The 18487-nt window shown below is 29.6% G+C and overlaps 1 protein-coding gene across 2 annotated transcripts in view; it reads right to left on the bottom strand.

The window, feature by feature from the left end:
• The window catches only part of Chd1 (chromodomain-helicase-DNA-binding protein 1), a 122905-nt gene that overhangs the window by 43796 nt on the left and 60622 nt on the right, over window positions 1–18487 (bottom strand). For both annotated transcript variants that reach the window (XM_075360112.1, XM_075360113.1), the window contains exons 11-17: window positions 18017–18181; window positions 14454–14734; window positions 11022–11157; window positions 9692–9907; window positions 7205–7579; window positions 2564–2809; window positions 1225–1389 (exon numbers count right to left, since the gene is read on the bottom strand). In XM_075360112.1, coding sequence (XP_075216227.1) covers window positions 1225–1389; window positions 2564–2809; window positions 7205–7579; window positions 9692–9907; window positions 11022–11157; window positions 14454–14734; window positions 18017–18181 — 1584 coding nt within the window. The remainder of the gene's footprint in view (window positions 1–1224; window positions 1390–2563; window positions 2810–7204; window positions 7580–9691; window positions 9908–11021; window positions 11158–14453; window positions 14735–18016; window positions 18182–18487) is intronic.

Here is an 18487-nt window from a genome sequence, read left to right as displayed (position 1 = left end):
TAAAACAAAAATATTTTCTTCAAAATTTTTTTTTAATACTATCTTAAAACATACAATAAGGCTGAATCATGCCTATCCTTAGACCGTTTGATAATAACATACAATTAATGAGATACATACACAACTGAAAACAGCGTGGCTGAGTTCAAGAAATGTAAGCAACGTGTGAGAGTAATAGGAAACGTAACAAACAAAGTAATACAACTGAGAGTATATCCAATCTAATTGTAGTAGAAGAGACATTCACTATGTTCACAAAAAACTGATTGTGTAATGAAAATCATTACTCTCAGAAAAAGCCTTCCCACCTCAAATTACCTTACATAAATAGAATTGTTCTTGATATATTCTAAATATTTTTAAATTTTTGTGGACCAGCAAGTAATAAAAGTGTATATACAATTTGTAACAGAGAAGTGTTAATTCTCACATCATTAATTTATTAATAGTTAGGCTGTAGAATAATCAATCAATACATTACAATAAACTGGAACATTCAATTACAATCCATTGATCATTAACAAAAGATTTTTACTTAAACCTCTAAGCCAGGATGGCGATTTCATAATTAAACAACAATCATGAGAGAAACTACAGAAAAGAATTATAAAAAAATAAAAAATAAAAATAAAAAGTAAATGAAGAAATAAATATTAATTGACAAGTGTATATATATGAAAAACTATGAACAAATATTTTAAATGGAGTAATAGAGTAAGAATTCAAGTAAAAACATGTATAACATAACTACTGTCATATCAGGCAATCCCAAAATGTAAATTTAATTTAAATACAGTTAATCCAATTGTATTTTTTCATACTTTGTTCAGCTTTTTTTTCTTCTGTAAATTTTCTATTATCAGTAAGATTATTGAAGCAAGAAATACTACAATTCATAATTATCAAAATAAAAATAGATTTTAGAAGTATATATACTAATAAGTATAAGGTCAACGCAGACAAAACAAAATGCAGTAAACAAAATCAATGAGTCAGTTACATACAGCCTCCTGACAGGAAAATTAAAAACACTGCGTCTCAATCATTAAGATTTTGATACTCTTAGTATGCAGACACATATACATGTCAGATCTACATCCATGAAAACAATATTGGAAAGGGAATCAAGAATAAGGAAAAAGGGTGGGCAGAAAGAAAAACTATCTACCCACCACGATAGTTAATCATTTTGCATGGCACAGGATCCAAAAAATATCAACTTACCCAGTCTCTTGTTTCTTCATCTTGTTCCTGTTCGCTTTGTGTATCTTTTTCTTCTTCAAATGCAGCAAAACTAGCAACTTTGAAAGCGGATAGCAATTCATCTCCAACTGTTGTTGGAGCCTCATCCCTTGTTTCTGCTCGGCGTAAAATTTCATCAATATCACACTAAAAACGTAACAAAGAAAACATATTTTAAGTAAAATAAAACAATCTAAAAAAATACCAATACTAGAACTCACATCAAATAAATGAAATTATGTAAAAAATTTAATAACTACAGTAAATTTTATCATTCTACTTGACGTATAAGTGGATTTTCTGATTAAATTTCCAACTTCTCTTTTAAATTTACTTGTGATAGCCCATTCGAACATTTATAATGGAGTTAAAAATTAACCAAGTTTCAAAATTGTTTTAAAATGGAATTAGAATAAAAAAAAACTTAATGGAAATAATATCTCATAGAAGTTGACAGAAATGATACATCCACAACACTCACTAGATTCATTCATTTTAGGTTAAATTCTGAAAAATAATTCTCTATTATATAAAGTATAAATATTAATGTGCACTTATTTCAGTTAGCAACTTTATTTTTCTGGTTTGAAAAGCACAAATATCCACATTTTTGTTTAGTAAAATATAAACCATTCAAGATTTTTTTTTTTAATGAAACTGTAATGAAAAATAAAAAAATGATACACTGATGAATGACAAAAAAATAACTCCAACATAATACCAAAAAAATGACATGCAAGAATGGAGCTACTCTTGGGTGTATAATTTTTAACAATGATGCTTTATAATGAATAGAGCTATAATTGAAAATTCTATATCAAACTGGTAGATTGAAAGTTCTGAAAAATCAACATAAACATGCCATTTAGAAAATATGCAATAATAAGTAATAATAATTATTTTTTCTAAAAAAAAACTGCTCTGAAATTTTGGTTAATCTATTTCAATCAAAACATTAGGTGAACATTCAAATGTTTTTTGTACAAGCATATCTTGGTAGCAGAAATTGTTAGGCACTGAAAGCAACAAAGTTTTTCTCAGATTTCAGTTTTATATTGTATGGGTATTCAACAAAATTTACTCATCTCATAAAATTATTCACAAAATTTTAAGTTAGGTACAAAGTAGAACATACTTTTTTATGAAGAAAATTCATTTTGAAATTTTGGTTAAATTATTTTCTTAATGAATCTAAACCAGTTGATCACATCTTAACTTAATGAATTACTTCTGAATACTTGCCATTTGTTGAAGAGAATTTTCTGCTTAACCAACCAACAAAATTTTAATAATTTAATGTTAAAATAATGTATAAACTTACAGTTGGTAAAGTTTCTTCACCATCTTCTTCATCTTTAAATAATTCTTCTGCCCCAAATTTAAGGATAGCTGTCAATTCTTCTTTATTAAATGGTGTAGTGGTACTTGCTGATTTTTTATCTAATACAGTACGACCAGTAGTGTCCATTCTCTGGATAACCAAATGATCTAGCACCATCTTTTGTTTAGCTCGTTCAACAATATCTTCTTCAACAGAATTTTTTGTAACTAACCTGTAAATGTTTACCTAAAAAAAATAACAATCAGGGTTAGTTTAATTCTGATTTTTTTTGGAATATTATGAATTTTATGAATCGTACATTGTTATCATGCTAGCCTTGATTTAATTTAATTAAGATAATTAGGTCATGAAATTTAAAAATGAAATCAAATAATTTGTTAATATAAAAAAGGAGTTACATAAAAAAAAAAATTAAAATATTTATATATATGAAATATAAACCATCAAAACAAAATAATTTTTTTTTTCTGACTTCAGTCATTTGACTGGTTTGAGGCAGCTCCCCAAGATTCCCTATCTAGTGCCACAGTTTCATTTCAGTATACATCCTACAGCCCTAACAATTTGTTTTACATATTCCAAACATTGCCTGCCTGCACAATTTTTCCCCATCTACCTGTCCCTCGAATATCAAAGCGACTTTTCCAGGATGCTTTTATATGTGACCTAAAAGCTGCCTCTTCTTTTAACTAATTTTTCCAAATGATTCTTTCTTCATCAATTTGCCGCAAAACTTCTTCATTTGTCAGTTTATCCACCTATCTGATTTTTAACAGTCTCCCATAGAACTACATTTCAAAATCTTCTATTCGTTTTTCTCATGTTTTCCAATCATCCATGTTTCACTTCCATATAAAGCTACGCTCCAAACATATACTTTCAAAAATGTTTCCCTGATGTTTAAATTAATCATTGATGCACGCAAATTATATTTCTGATGAAAGCTTGTTTCACCTGTGCTATTCGGCGTTTTATATCGCTCCTGCTTCTTCCATCTTTAGTAATTCTACTTCCCGAATAACAAAATTCTTCTACCTACAGAATTTTTTGTCTTCCTATTTTTATATTCAGCAGTCCATCTACATTATTTCTACACATTTCATTACTTTCGTTTTGTTCTTGTTTATTTTCATATAGTAAATCTTTTTTACTCTCTGCTAGAATTACGATATCATCAGCAAATCATAGCATCTTTATCTTTTCACCTTGCACTCTAAACTTTTCTTTAACATCATTAACTGTTAGTTCTATGTAAACATTAAAAAGTAACAGGTATAGGGAACATCCTTCTCAGACTTCCTTTTTGTTATGTTCTTCAAATATTACTGTTGCAGTTTGGTTCCTCTAAATGTTAGCAATTGCTCTTCTATCTTTATACCTGAAACCTAAATTTTTAAAGATTCTGAACATTTTATTCCAGTCTACATTATCAAATGTCTTTTCTAAGTTTATAAATGCCATGTATGTTGCTTTGTTTTTCTTTAATTTTTCTTCTACTATTAATCTGAGTGCTAAAATTGCTTCTCTTGCCCCTATAAGTTTCTGGAAATCAAATTGGTTTTCTCTTTAACACTTCTTCCATTCACCTCTCAATTCTTCTGTACAGAATTCTAGTTAAGATTATTGATGCATGTGTAGTACGCTAATTGTTCTGTATTCTTCACATTTACCTGCTCCTGCTTTCTTTCGTATAATGATAATAACATTTTTTTTGAAGTGTAACAGAACTTCCCCTTTTTTGTAAATATTACACACCAGTTTGTATTATCTATATTGGTTCCTCACCTGCACTGTGCAGTAATCCTGTCTATCCCAGTATACTTTCTGCTATTCAAATTTTAATGCTCTATTAAATTCAGATCTCAGTATTGTATCTCCCTTTTCATCCTCTATAATACCAGTTTCTAATTCATTTCCTCCACACAACTCTTCAATATATTCCAGCCACCTATCAACTTTTCTCTTTTCACCCTTTTCTTTAGCTAATTTGCACTTCCTGTTAACAGTATTTCTTAAATGTCAATAGTTCCTTTTACCTTCTTCATCACTAGCATTCTTATATTTTATACATTCATCCCATCAGCTGCAATATATCTTCTGATATCCAAGGTTTTTTACCAGTTCTCTTTGTTCCACTGAAGTTCGCTTCTGCTGATGTAAGAATTTACTTTTTAACATTTTCCCATTCTTCTTCTATATTTTCTACCTTACCTCTTTTACTCAGACCTCCTGCGATGTCCTCCTCAAAAATCTTCTTTACCTCCTCTTCCTCAAGCTTCTCTAAAGTCCAGTGATTCATCAGACACCTTTTCTTCAGGTTTTTAAATCCCAATATACAATTCATTATCACTAAATTGTGGTCACTATCAATGTCTGCTCCAGAGTAAGCTTTGCAGTTGATTTCTAAATTTTTGCTTAACCATGATATAATCTATCTGATATGTGGCAGTATCATCTGACTTTTTCCATGTATATATTCTTTTATTATGATTTTTAACTGGGTATAGGCAATTAGTAAATTATATTTCATGCAAAACTCTTATAAGTCAGTTCCCTCTTTCATTCTGTTTGCCCAGCCCACATTCACCCACGATATTTCCTTCCTTGCATATTCCAATCTCCAACTATTATTAAATTTTCATCACTTTTATTTGTGTAATTGCTTTGTCAATTTCTTTGTATTCACACTCTACCTCATCATTGACGTGGGCATTTGTAGACATAACGATCATGTTATCTTTGTTAACTATCATTGTTGGCTTAGGTTTAGATTTTATCCTTTTTACAATGATTCTGTCGCTACGCATTTTGAAATAATCTAGTAGTCTCTTTTCTATCTTCTTGTTCTAAACCTACTCCTGCATGCCCTTTATTTGAAGCTGTGTTAATTATTCTAAAATCACCTGAACAAAAGTTGTTTTCCTCTTCTTACCAAACCTTGCTAATTCCTATTACATCTACATTTAACCTATCCATTTCCCTCTTTAAATTTTCTAACCTACCTACCTTTTTTTTTGGATTTCTAACATTCCACACTGCAAGTTGTAGAATGTTATCTTTTAATTGACCCTTTCCTTAATAGTCCCCACTTGGAGATTTGAACAGGGACTAGTAGTTTACCTTCGGAATATTTTTCCAAGGAAGGCGCCTCCATTTTTGTTACATGAAAATGCAGAGCTACATTTAAAACATATAGATAGCTTATATTAAAACATATTCTTTTAAGCATTTATTATTTTATTAGATATATTTTATTTTGTGAAATTTTGAGTAATATTATAACTGTACATGTAAATTTTGATATCAAGTACTGGAATACTATATAAATATACAAGGTCTGTAAATAAAGTAATGAGACTGGTTCAGAAAAATTTTTTATTTACAATCCAATTTTACATGGACTCTATCATCTTCGAAATAGTTCCCTTAGAAAGCCATGCAACACTTCAAACAGTTTTCCAACTTTTCATAGGAGTGTTGGAATTCAGAAACCAGAATATCCTTCAGATCAGTTACATTTCTTTTTTATGTTTTCTACTGTTCCAAAATGATGTCCTTTGAGATATTTTTTAAAGTCAGGAAGAGGAAAAGTCCCAGCGACTCAAGTCAGGTGAATTCGTATTCTGTAATGGTTGACTTAATAAAATTAACCATTTTTATAGCTTTAAAAAGAATTTGTTTGAGATTTTTTGGCATATTTTTTACGGCAAGAGCATAAGGAAGTAGAGTATTGAATCTGCCCTTGGTATAACATAATCTTTTAATTTTATCAGAAATCCACTTTTCTTTCCTGTTATTGCCTTTATACAGTTGTCACCTGGAGAGGACTTGAAAGCAAACAAACAAAGAACTATAGATTTCCATTCAATAAAGTAAAACCATAATTTAAATAACTGTCATTGTACAATCTTGTCTTTTTACTAATCGATACACTGGATGTAGATGGCTCATTTTATTTTTTTCACAAATTTATCCATTTTGCATAAGAATCTAATTGGAAAACAACAGTTGCATCCGTTTGACAACACATTAAAAAACTGAAACTTCAATTATTGTTATTTCCAATGAAACTATGCTTTTAAAAACTTAAATAAAGGCACCACATGCATGCTTCACATTTGAAGCTAAACTGATATTCTGCAATTCCTTACACCTCTTTTATACTGCTGAGAGTACATGTTCAAGTGTATTATACGCATTGCATGTTTGAACAGCGAATATTATGCAAGTAGACCAAATTACAAGGAGAATGTACACATAATTGGAACCTGTAAATTGCACATGTTTGTACACTTCATACATGCATGTTCACATCCGTTGCTATCAATACAGCTTAGTTTTAATTAGGTTTCATTAGATTGTGGTTGGGAGGGGGTCATGAAATCTTCATTACATTTTTTTTTTTACTTTTTGGAGGATCATGAGAACAAAAAAGATTAAGAATAACTGCTGTAGAGTCATTATTGTACAAATTAATTATTTTGTCTTTTACATAAGCACCAAATGTTAAGAAACCTATAAATAGAAAAATATGATTTACTAGGTTTTTTTAACTATGATGAAATATTATGTATATTTGTACCATTATCCATTTCTATTATGATTCATAAGGAAAATTACCTGATTCTTTTGTCCGATCCTATGAGCTCTTGCTTGTGCTTGCAGATCATTTTGAGGATTCCAATCAGAGTCAAATATAATAACGGTGTCAGCAGTTGCTAAATTGATACCCAACCCACCAGCTCTAGTAGATAACAAAAAGCAGAAATCTGGAGAATTTTCTGCATTGAAATGATCCAAAGCTTGCTTTCTTAATTCCCCTTTAATAGCACCATCTAGCCTTTGAAATGGAAAATGTCTTAACTGAAGGTATTCTGCTAAGATGTCCAGCATCCTAACCATCTGGGAGAAGATAAGTACACGATGACCAGTATCTTTCAATCTAACTAACAATTTATCAAGAAGCACAAGTTTTCCAGAGCCACGAAGTAATTGCTAAAAATAAAATAATTACATGGACTCAATTTATCAAATTCATAATGTTGTAATAAAAGCAATTATTTTTAAGTACCTAAAATTAAACACTTAATATAAGATTTTTTTCAGAGAAAATTCAGTTCTACAGATAATTAATTTCAATTAATTAATTTAGATAAATTCCAAACAATTCTGTAAGTTGTTTTTTTTATACGGATACACACACACACACACTCAAGATAAGCATATAGAGCTAAAGTATCTGGTATGGTGAAATATGAATGAATTTTACAACAGGTTAACAATATTTCTATATCCATTTGTATGCACAGGAATGATAATTAATAAATTATTTACTAGTTATAATTAATTATTTCAACTGTATAGATTTCTCAAAATACAAAATAATTATACAGATTTAATTTAGAATTCATAACTGCAGCTAATATTTAAAAGTAAAAATAAGTTTTACACATTAGTAAGCAAAATTTATGCAGCTGGTAAGACCAACTCAGACTGTGAAAAAAAAAGTGTAATTGTTAATATGCCAAAGAGAAGCAGATAAATGTGAACTGTTGCACATCAATCTCTAACATCTTTTTAAATTTGTCAAGATTAAATGTTAAATGTGACTGATCTATCTAACACCTTGTTAGATCTTTCTAACATCAATAGTATTAACCAGGATAGTTTACAGGTAAAGAAAATGTGCTGTGAATGAAGAATGTTCAGTTTTAGTAAGAACATGGGTAAAAGGGAGATATCCTAATATTAATTTAAGACAGCCTTAAGAAGAATAAAATAAATATTTATTTTTAAGAAAGCTTAAAAGTAGAGGAAGTATTATTTACAATCATCAAAAGACATGGAGGCAGTTATATGAGTAACAATAAAAAAAGCAAGCTCTGGTTCTGAGAAGCTTTTTAATGAATAGCTAGCTATCAATACAGGAATTGAACTATACACAATTAAATATCTATTACAAATGTATAATTGAATGTGTAAATACATTTATTAGTGTAATATTTATTTCTCTTCACATGATGGACAATAAATAATATCTATTTAAAATAATGGCAATTAGTTTTAAAAAGGTTATAATACATTCTTAACAAATTTTATGTGTATATCAAATTACATCATGATTTTCTTAAAATTAAATTAATGTTATTTTTTTAATTTGTACTGTTCATTTTGTTAAAGATAAATAACGAATGAAGTTATTTATATATTTATAAACAGTTTTAATTGCACGTGTGCTTTTTTCGTGACAACTTTGATAGCTTTCAAAAGAATCTGCCTTTCATGGATTAATAATCTTTCTTAAATTGAACTGAGAACTTCAAAATGAGTATTTAAAAATGATTAAGTAAACTAAAAATTAAAACAATGAAAAGGCCTCTATTTTTGTTTGAATTGTTAAAATAAAATTACACGTTTACTAGAGTACTGGTAATAAATTTTTATCATTACACACAGTATTATTTACTGTTATTGAAAAACTAATCAAACCATTAAATAAATTTTATATGATGTTTTAAATACTATTCAAATACTGTGAAATATTTATTTAGTTATAAGAATATAATCAGGAGTACAGCCTATTAAATGCTCCAGACATAATAAGGGTGGAGCAGAAAATAAATAAGATAAAAATTCTAGTAATTTCTGTAATAAAAATTATGAGTGCAACAAAACAATTATTTTAAAAAAAATTATCATTATTAAGTAAAAAATATTTTAACTGTACTCTTACTTCTTTAAATTGGTAAATAAAATGTTTATAAACAAATAAAAAAAAAGATTTTGTTTATTCTAAAAAAGTAACAATTAAATACTTTTTAAGGTATTTTAAAGAAAAAATTCCCATCTTAAACCAAAAGAAAACATTCTGTTAAAAGTACATTATATTGATCAGCTATAACATCATTAAAATTGTTGTTATTGCTGATAATGAATAAAAAAAAAAATAAAATCAAGGATTCAGTTAACAAGACAACCTTTTTAATGGCATATCCTATTAACCAGGATGTTGTTTTCTAAGTGAACTGTAGTAGGAAAAAAAAAACGAAAAAGTTTATCATTACTTCATTAAAATTAATTTCTGATCATACTATAACAGCTAGTCACCTGTATATGATCCTCTTGTGAAGTAAAAGGCTCAGGATCAGTGGGCTTTGTCAACAAGGCATGATTGCAACATTTTTTTAATTCTATAACTATATTTAGGAATGTAGTCGGTGATCCTTTCACTCCTTTCCTTAAGGCATTGTAATTCTTTGTAAGAATCCACTTATAGTACTGTTTTTGAAGAGATGTCATTTCAACTCTCAAAATTTGTTCTACCTAAAAAAAAATTAAGTTACAATATAAATAAAAAACAATTTTGATACTTTTCACCAATAATTAATACAAATGCATTAAAATATGGGGGCTAAGTAACGAGGATAAAGTAACTTATGTTTTGAAATAAACCAACCATAAAAAAAGGGACATTTTTTTTATATACATTTGAAAGGAACAATATTAAACTATTTTTCTATACTGTCACCATTTAAAATGAGGCACTTATCAAAACGATGCACAAGCTTTTCAATTCTTCTATGTAGAAATCTGCCTCCTTAGATTTTTGGCACCCATCTTGTACAAAACTTGTGATAACCAAGCTTCCCTGATATAATTTCAAGCAGAGTAAACATCCAGAAATTTTGGGATTATGATGGAAGAGTTCCATAATTGTAATGCGGTAGTTTACCGCATTACCAGACAAATAACCATTTAATAAAACATTTAAAAAATAAAATGCAATGAATATGACCACCACATTTATATAGGAAAAACCACAAATCTTTTAAAACTAGATTCTATGAACATTTTAGATATTATAAAAATGGAAAACTCTGGGTTTCTCTAAATTTTCTGATTATCTTTATAATACACATTTAAAATCTGATATTCAAACAAATTTAGAAATACTGGAAATTAAAAAATACAATATTAATACAAATAATAGGGGTTTAGACATTTCAGAAAAATTCTATATATATATATATACATATAAAAGTAAATTTAATTTGATCAACCTTCAAACAGATATGAGGATGACACAATTATAAAAGCTTCTGTAGAGATAGCAGCACTACTTCGGACATTGTAAATTTATAAAAAAAAAAATGAATTAAAAAGTTAAATCTTTTTTATATTTACTGTTTAAGGAAGATTCTGACTTTATCAAAATAATGAAGCTGTGGTATTCATGTAAACATGCAAAGAAAGAACTGTGCAAAAATATTTTTGAAATAAAATGGAAAATAGAAAATGCTCAAAAACTTTGATACAAAAATTTAATAACATCTTTGAGTATTTAATTAATTTCAGATTTATAATAAGTTTAAAATAACCACAAACACACACACACACACGCCACATAACTACTGTAATAAAAATGTGCTTTACGTACCTTAGCAGGTAAAGATTTTTCTACATCTTTTTTAACTCTTCTTAAAATGAATGGTTCCAACTGCCTATGTAATTTTGCATATCCTTTGTTCGCTGCATTGTCATGCTCTTTCTCAAATTCTTCCCACGATTCAAACCTTAAATATTTATAAAATGAAACAAATACAATATAAATAACTCTGTTCAGAGGTAAAACAAGACATTTTCACTGATTCTTTAGATTAAAAACTTAATGGTTAAAATAAAAGAATACATACTACATAACACATTTTCATAGGCAATGCCATTACTAATTATTTAAAAATACTGAACATTAATCATTCCTTCAGATTGTTCATCAACTTTCTTTTTATTTTACATCATGAAAATCTAAAATATAAAGAAAATATAATAATCACTTAATTTTTTTCAATATGTTGCAGCTTTGAAGCCGTTAAAAATATGTTAAATACTACTAACACTTAGGGAGAGAGAATTTATGCTTTCCTATTTTTTTCTTGCAAGGAGAGGGATGTATTAGCAAATGCTAACATGAAATGTTCGCGGGATGACAACCTAAAATGGCCAACAGTATTTTGTCAAGAATTATTCGATAAACATCCTAATAAAGAATTTTGAAACATTTTTGTAAACATTTCAGGAATAACGTGGCATTATAAAGAATCTTATGTTTGATGGGTAAGTTGAAATAAATTGCTTTTAAATATTTCAATACCGCATTAGAGAACTAACATTTCTTAGTAGTATATACATACAGATACCAGACTAATTTACACCATAGCAAAATAAAAACAATCACTGCAATTTTAATTATACATACACACACAGGGATGAGCCTAACATATTTAACACAAATATTTTCTTTTACACAAACAATATTACTCTTTGATGAATTTTTTAATAATTATAGGAATTGAAAAAATAATAACCTAAATTTTTTGCATTGTTCAATGTCTATATAAATAAATATTTGCTTAAATAATTACCACTAATACCTTCCAAATTATAAATAATTATGTAGTTATTTTTTATATTTATTATCTTCATATATTTACCATAATATTATTTCAAGTGTTTATATGTTAAATAACTAATATGGACTTTGATCATTTCTTTTCTTTTTTTATAATTAATTGTATATTTTATTTTACAATTCTGATCAGTATTTTAATACAGTTAGTTTTCTTTGATCCACTCAGGGAAATGCTGGTGCAGTTTGTTTTTCTCTTAACAGTTGTTTTTTTTTTATTAAAAGTAATAACATATCTACCTATTCTTGACATTATCTACATAATGCACGGGTTGGGTGGGAAGTCCTTTTATGCTAGTTATGAAATTATTAGATAGGTGCAGCTTACCTTATATGGTTCTAAAATATCTGTGTGTTCCACTATGTTCAAATCACAGCTGTGCATCTCCATATCCAGTTGTTTATCAGCAATAGGATAATAGGAGTAATCATGTCAAATGCTGACCAAACAGCATCTTGGAGCTGCTCATTGTTGACGTATCTGTGTTTTGGATTTCTTTTTTACAAAATTCCAAAGTGCACTGTCAAATGTAGAGAGGTCAGGAATTCTTTCTGGTCAAGGCAATGAAGCCAGCAGCTCCTCTGACCCATGTCTGATCCAACGATTCAAAAAAAAGAAAAATTATTGAGGCGACTGTAGACATTCAAAGCAAAATGCTCTGGAGCACCATCTTGCTAAAATGTAATGATGTCAGCGATCCCTTTTGCTGTTAATTCGGGGAGCAACTTTTTGATCATTCTCAAGTAACTGTGTTGATTAACTGCATCATCAAAAAATTAAGGACCTAGATGTTCAGTTGTCATTTCAATCCAAATAATAGCACGAGGTGGATGGTATTTAATTTCCTCAAAAGAGTGAGGATTGTCATTCACTAGAAAAAACATTTCAGTTACAAGAACTTTGATAAATCACACACTCGTCTGTAAACAAGATGTTCTTTTTATCATTTTCTCTCAGAAAGTGTTCAAGCAATAACTGACATGCATAAACAAGTTGATCAAGTTCATTGTCACTTAACTCAATAACCGTAGCTACATTTAACTTTCACATCTTTCCACATATGGTCTCGCATTGTCAATCTTGGAATGCCTAAATCTGCAGAACGTTTGCACGTTGATTTCATTGTGATTGTTGAATTGATTCCTCAATAGCAGGACACATCCCAGGCTCAAGTGCTCAGCCTATCAAGAACACTTCCTGTTACAACAGCCTTCTTCTCCTAGTCAGTAATTGTTTGCCATATTGATGATTCTCCAAAACAATAAAGAAGTCATTTATAATGTTCTTCAATGTTTGACCAGTGTGTGGATGTTCATAGACCCACACACTTAACAAATGCTCTTTGACAGTGAATGCACTCATATCTGCCATTGTTTCACACTCAACTATGTTTAAGATCATTCCACAACGAATGAACACACCAGACGATCTCCACCAAGGCTTACCTCCCCACCTTTTCCAACAGCAGTGAGAAATAGTAGCGGTTAGAATTGTCAGCAGTAGAGCCCAATTAAGCTGGATTTATTACAGTGTAAAGGGACTTAACGCCAATAATAATAATATAATATCTAATATTTAACCATCATTTGTTTACGAAATATTCAAAATTACGTTGTAAAAAGATCTAAAAACTATTTTGTTAACATATCTTTTTACACCAAAAAAAATGTTTTTATTTAGGAATAATTTATATATAAGCTTATTTTAAGTTATTAGTGCTGATTTAAAGAAATATCATTTGTATAATTTACTTTTACAGGAAGAAAATATAAAATTTTAAATGTAATATTTAAAATTATTATTATTCTATGTATTTATTGAGAAATATTTTAACCTTTATTCTTTTAAAAAATTGCAGAGTATTTAAATAATAAAATATTTGCTAATTTACGTTTAAAAAGATATAACTGTTTTTAAAGCTATATTATAACACAATTTATATGTACATACAAATATTTTACCCCTTTTTTCCCTTTGACTAATATCATTTTTGAAATTATTATGAAGATAATAGAATCAAACAATAATGTAAAATATTGATGAGCATATTCTAATCCATAGTGAAATAAAACTAGACTAAGAAGGTCTGATGTGCTTATAAGAGAGGGGTAGCACAAAAAGTAGTGCTACGTACTTGCATGACACTTCATCAGTTTTACAGTAATTATGACTACAAAAAATCATAAGTGTGCTTTAAATTACAAAATAGCTATTTTCAATCATTTACACAATTAAAATGTTTAATTATATAAATAATTTTAAGGGATTTAATTGATTTAAATCTAAGCTAATTAAATCTCTTTTATTTGAAATAATTTTACATATCATTAATACACAACTTAATATTTAACATTGAAAAACATCAAAACAAATTATATTTTTACAATAATCAGATGGCTTACTTTGTAGGCATAATGAAATGGAGAAGAGCCCAAAGTTCTTTTAAGCTATTCTGGAGAGGAGTACCAGTAATTAACAATCTATGATTTGTATCAAATTCCTTTAATGTTTTATAAAGTAAAGAATCGTCATTTTTTAATCTATGAGCTTCATCTACCATTAATATGGCCCAACTGAGGCTACCAAGGAATGCTTTATCTTTTAGTACAATTTCATAAGTGGTTAGTACTGCATTTAATTTCAGTCTGTTTGAGCCAGAGAATGTCCACTCATGTTCTCTTATCTGTAAACACAAATAAAATGATATTTTTTAATACACCTCTTAATACAAATTTGGTATTGACTATTAATTAACCAATAATGAATTCATCAATAATAATTCATGAACTAAGATTATGAAAAAGCTCAATGAAATTTATTTTTCTAACTGCATCTCACATTCTTTTCAGTAATCTGATGTGTCATATTTTAACAAGCCTAAAGACAGACCATATCAGAGTTATTACAGTAATAGAAAATAGTAAGAAACATCAAGCTGCAAAAAATAAATCAGGCAAGACTACAGTCCATCTCTGCTGCTTTTTAATTTGCAAGCAGAAAATAAAACTTATAATTTTCTGATGATGTTAAATTAATAGGAACCATATGTAAGAATTAATGAACTGTACAAATTTATTGCTAGGGAAGAAAAAAAGAGGATAAGGAACTAAATATTAAGATGGGAAACACAATATATTGCAAGCTACAGAACTTAATTACATTGAATACAAAATGTTGATTTTATAAATTTATCACTTAAAAAAAGAAAGGTAAATAATTAACGAAAAACAAATAATAATAATGAATAACAATACTGAAAAATTGTTTCTTAGTTGCTTTCATTTTCACTCTCAGTTGTTGACTCACCATCAGAATTGCTACAGAATCAAATGTTGAATCTGTTAATTTGCGTTATAATTATTCATTGCATCTTTAGAATCATCTACCACTGCATTAGGCAAGTAACACTTTAAAAAAGATGTTTCTTATGATTTGTGGAGGCAACTCACTCCATGTTCTCCATTCTACAATCTTAGCACCCAATGATCTTTTTATTTTGCTACTTGGTTTAAATAGTGATCATTATTAAACAACCACTGATTGATCATTTACATACAAATGAGAGTACATATCTTGTGATTAATTCTGTCTCTAGAGACAGAAGTTGGTTACTAACACAAACAGGAATTATGATCCAGTCATAATTTTCTATTTTCCAGTCTCAATATTATCAAACAGATGGCCACAAAAAATGCCCATCATAGTGTAGTTTCTTTGAAAAAGTCAACCAGGTCTTTACTCCCAATCTTGCATTTTTGAGCCGTCAGTTAAATCAATAAATAAATTTTCTGTTTTCCTACTTACATTATCATGAAAGGTGATTATTCCCATTAACAGCTACACTTAGCATTATAGTAACTCTTTTAATTTCTCGTAACTGCTTATTTTAACTGTAATTTATTTTCCACCTATCTTATTTATCATCAAATTGCATGACATGCTTAAAGAAATTGGTTATATGTAATGATAATATAAGAGGGTTATTTTTTTTTCAAGGTCCGATTGATCGCAAAATAAAAAACCGCGAAAAAATCGGATGAACCTCTATGCATATGTGTTGCGCAGTGTCTCTAGTATGGCCTTCAATCACACCGCGTCACTTCATTTAGTTCTGAACACGCAGCTAGCACGTAAACATGTCTACAATAATAGCACCTCCTGCCAAGTGTGAAGTGCGTGCGGTAATCCGATTTCTTCAGGCTGAGGGGTATAATGCAGCTGAAATTCATCGACGAATAAGTAATGTGTACGGTGAAACTTCAATGAGTGACAGCAAAGTGCGACAATGGTGCAGGAACTTTAAAGCAGGACGTACAGATGTTCATGATGTAGGCGGTCAGGGAAGGAAACGAGTGTTGATAATCTTGTTGAGCAAGTGGATGAGGCAATTCGAGAAAATCATTGGTTCACAATTTCTGTATTGAGTGATTCGTTTCCTGAAATTTCAAGGTCTGCTCTCTACACCATTGTGAGTGAAAGACTTCAGTACTGCGAACTGTGTGCGAGATGGGTTCCCCAGATGCTGTCTGACCATAACAAAAGAATCAGAATGGACACCTCCCTAATGTTTCTCTAGCGCTACCACAATGAAGGAGAAGATTTTTTGAACAAAATTGTCACAGGGGATGAGACATGGGTCCATTTCGAAACTGAAGATACAAAGAACAATCCAAACACTGGATGCATTCTCATTCTCCTAGTAAACCAAATAAGTTCAAGCGAACCTTCTCCAACAGAAAGTGTATGGCTACTGTGTTCTGAGACCGGAATGGAGTTCTCTTGGTGAAATTCATGGAACGTGGCACGACCATCACTGCAGCCTCACACTGCGTGACTCCTCTTCAACATCTACAAAGGGCAATTCAGAATAAGAGGAGAGGAATGTTGTCATCAGGCATTGTCTTTTTTCATGACAATGCTCGGCCACACATTGCAGCTGTAACAAAGAAGCTCCTGCAGCATTTTTGTTGGGAAGTGTTTGATCACCCGCCATACAGCATGTACTTGGCTCCATCCGATTTTCACCTCTTTGCTCACATGAAACACTGGCTAGGAGGACAACATTTTGGCATAGGCATCGAGCTGCAGACCAGCGTAGAGACATGGCTGAAAACACAGGCAGCTCCGTTCTATGATGAGGGTATTGAAAAGTTGATACCAAGCTATGACAAATGTCTAAATTGGAGTGGCGACTATGTAGAGAAATAGCATAACTATGTAAGTACTTGTTACAAATAAACATTTTTTTATTTTCACTGTGGTTTTAATTTCGTGACCAATTGGACTTTGAAAAAAAATAGCCCTCGTAGTAGGTGGTCATGGTTGGAAGAAACCATACGAAGGCAATAATAAGTTGTGTAAATACAATGTTGGAAATGTCTGCTGAGGCATTTGCATTGGTGGCATCCTGACAAGAGGCCAAACTGATGCCTATGATGTGTTATCAGGTTTAGAGGGTCTAAAAGATGATCTCTGGTAAAGCCCATCTGGGCTAGGAATGGAGACCACATTGTCACTAGGTGGGTTTCTTCCCCTATGGGGGTCAGATTGTAATGATATCGAACTAATTTGTCTTCGTAACTGGATTTTGACATACTGTCAAAAACTACTGACAATGTGTCAATATGTTAATGATTTTACTGCTGAATAAAGGCAGTAATCACAATTCATCCAATTATTCTATTAATGGCTACTAGCCTTACTCATTTCTTTATTAAAACATAAGCGTATATCATAGAAACACAGCATATGTAACATTTAACAATTAAGTACTTATGACTCCTGACCAAAGTTACACTTAGTTATTAAGAATTAACATAATACTACAGAAGAGAATAGTTATGGTTTTTTTTTTTTTAATTTGAATGAATAAAAAAATTATGATTTAATATATAATGTTCAAGAACCTGATTTTTAAACTAATTTTACATATTAACATTTTACTGAATTACTACATTTTACTTACTATGTTTCTTGATACTACATCACCAAGATATGTAACTATATTCATTTCTGGTGCCCAGAGACTGAATTCTCTTTGCCATGATGTCATAGTTGACAGTGGTACGACAACAAGGTAAGGTCCATACAACTGATACGTGTGGAACAAATAGTACAGCATACAAATAGTCTGAAACATGAAAAAAAATTTATTTCAATTCTCTGTAACATATTCATAAATATTAAAAATATACCCTTAGTAAAATTTATTTTAAAAAACTCAAAACTTACCTTAAAATTAAGAGATCATCTAAATGTATAACTTTTATGATAAATTAATAATTATCATAATTTTAGAATGTAATAAATTATTTGGAATTATCTAGTGACATATTCATAACATGGATGAACAGATTACTTAATTTTAATAAATGAAATCTGAATTTCATCCACAGGGTATCATATAAGTCTTATGGACCATAATTTCATCAGACTC

This window comes from Lycorma delicatula, chromosome 3 (assembly GCF_047948215.1).
Source record: "Lycorma delicatula isolate Av1 chromosome 3, ASM4794821v1, whole genome shotgun sequence".
NCBI classification, from domain to species: Eukaryota; Metazoa; Arthropoda; class Insecta; order Hemiptera; family Fulgoridae; genus Lycorma; species Lycorma delicatula.
Note: the sequence above shows the minus strand (reverse complement) of the source record. Positions and strands in the feature narration are given on the sequence as shown.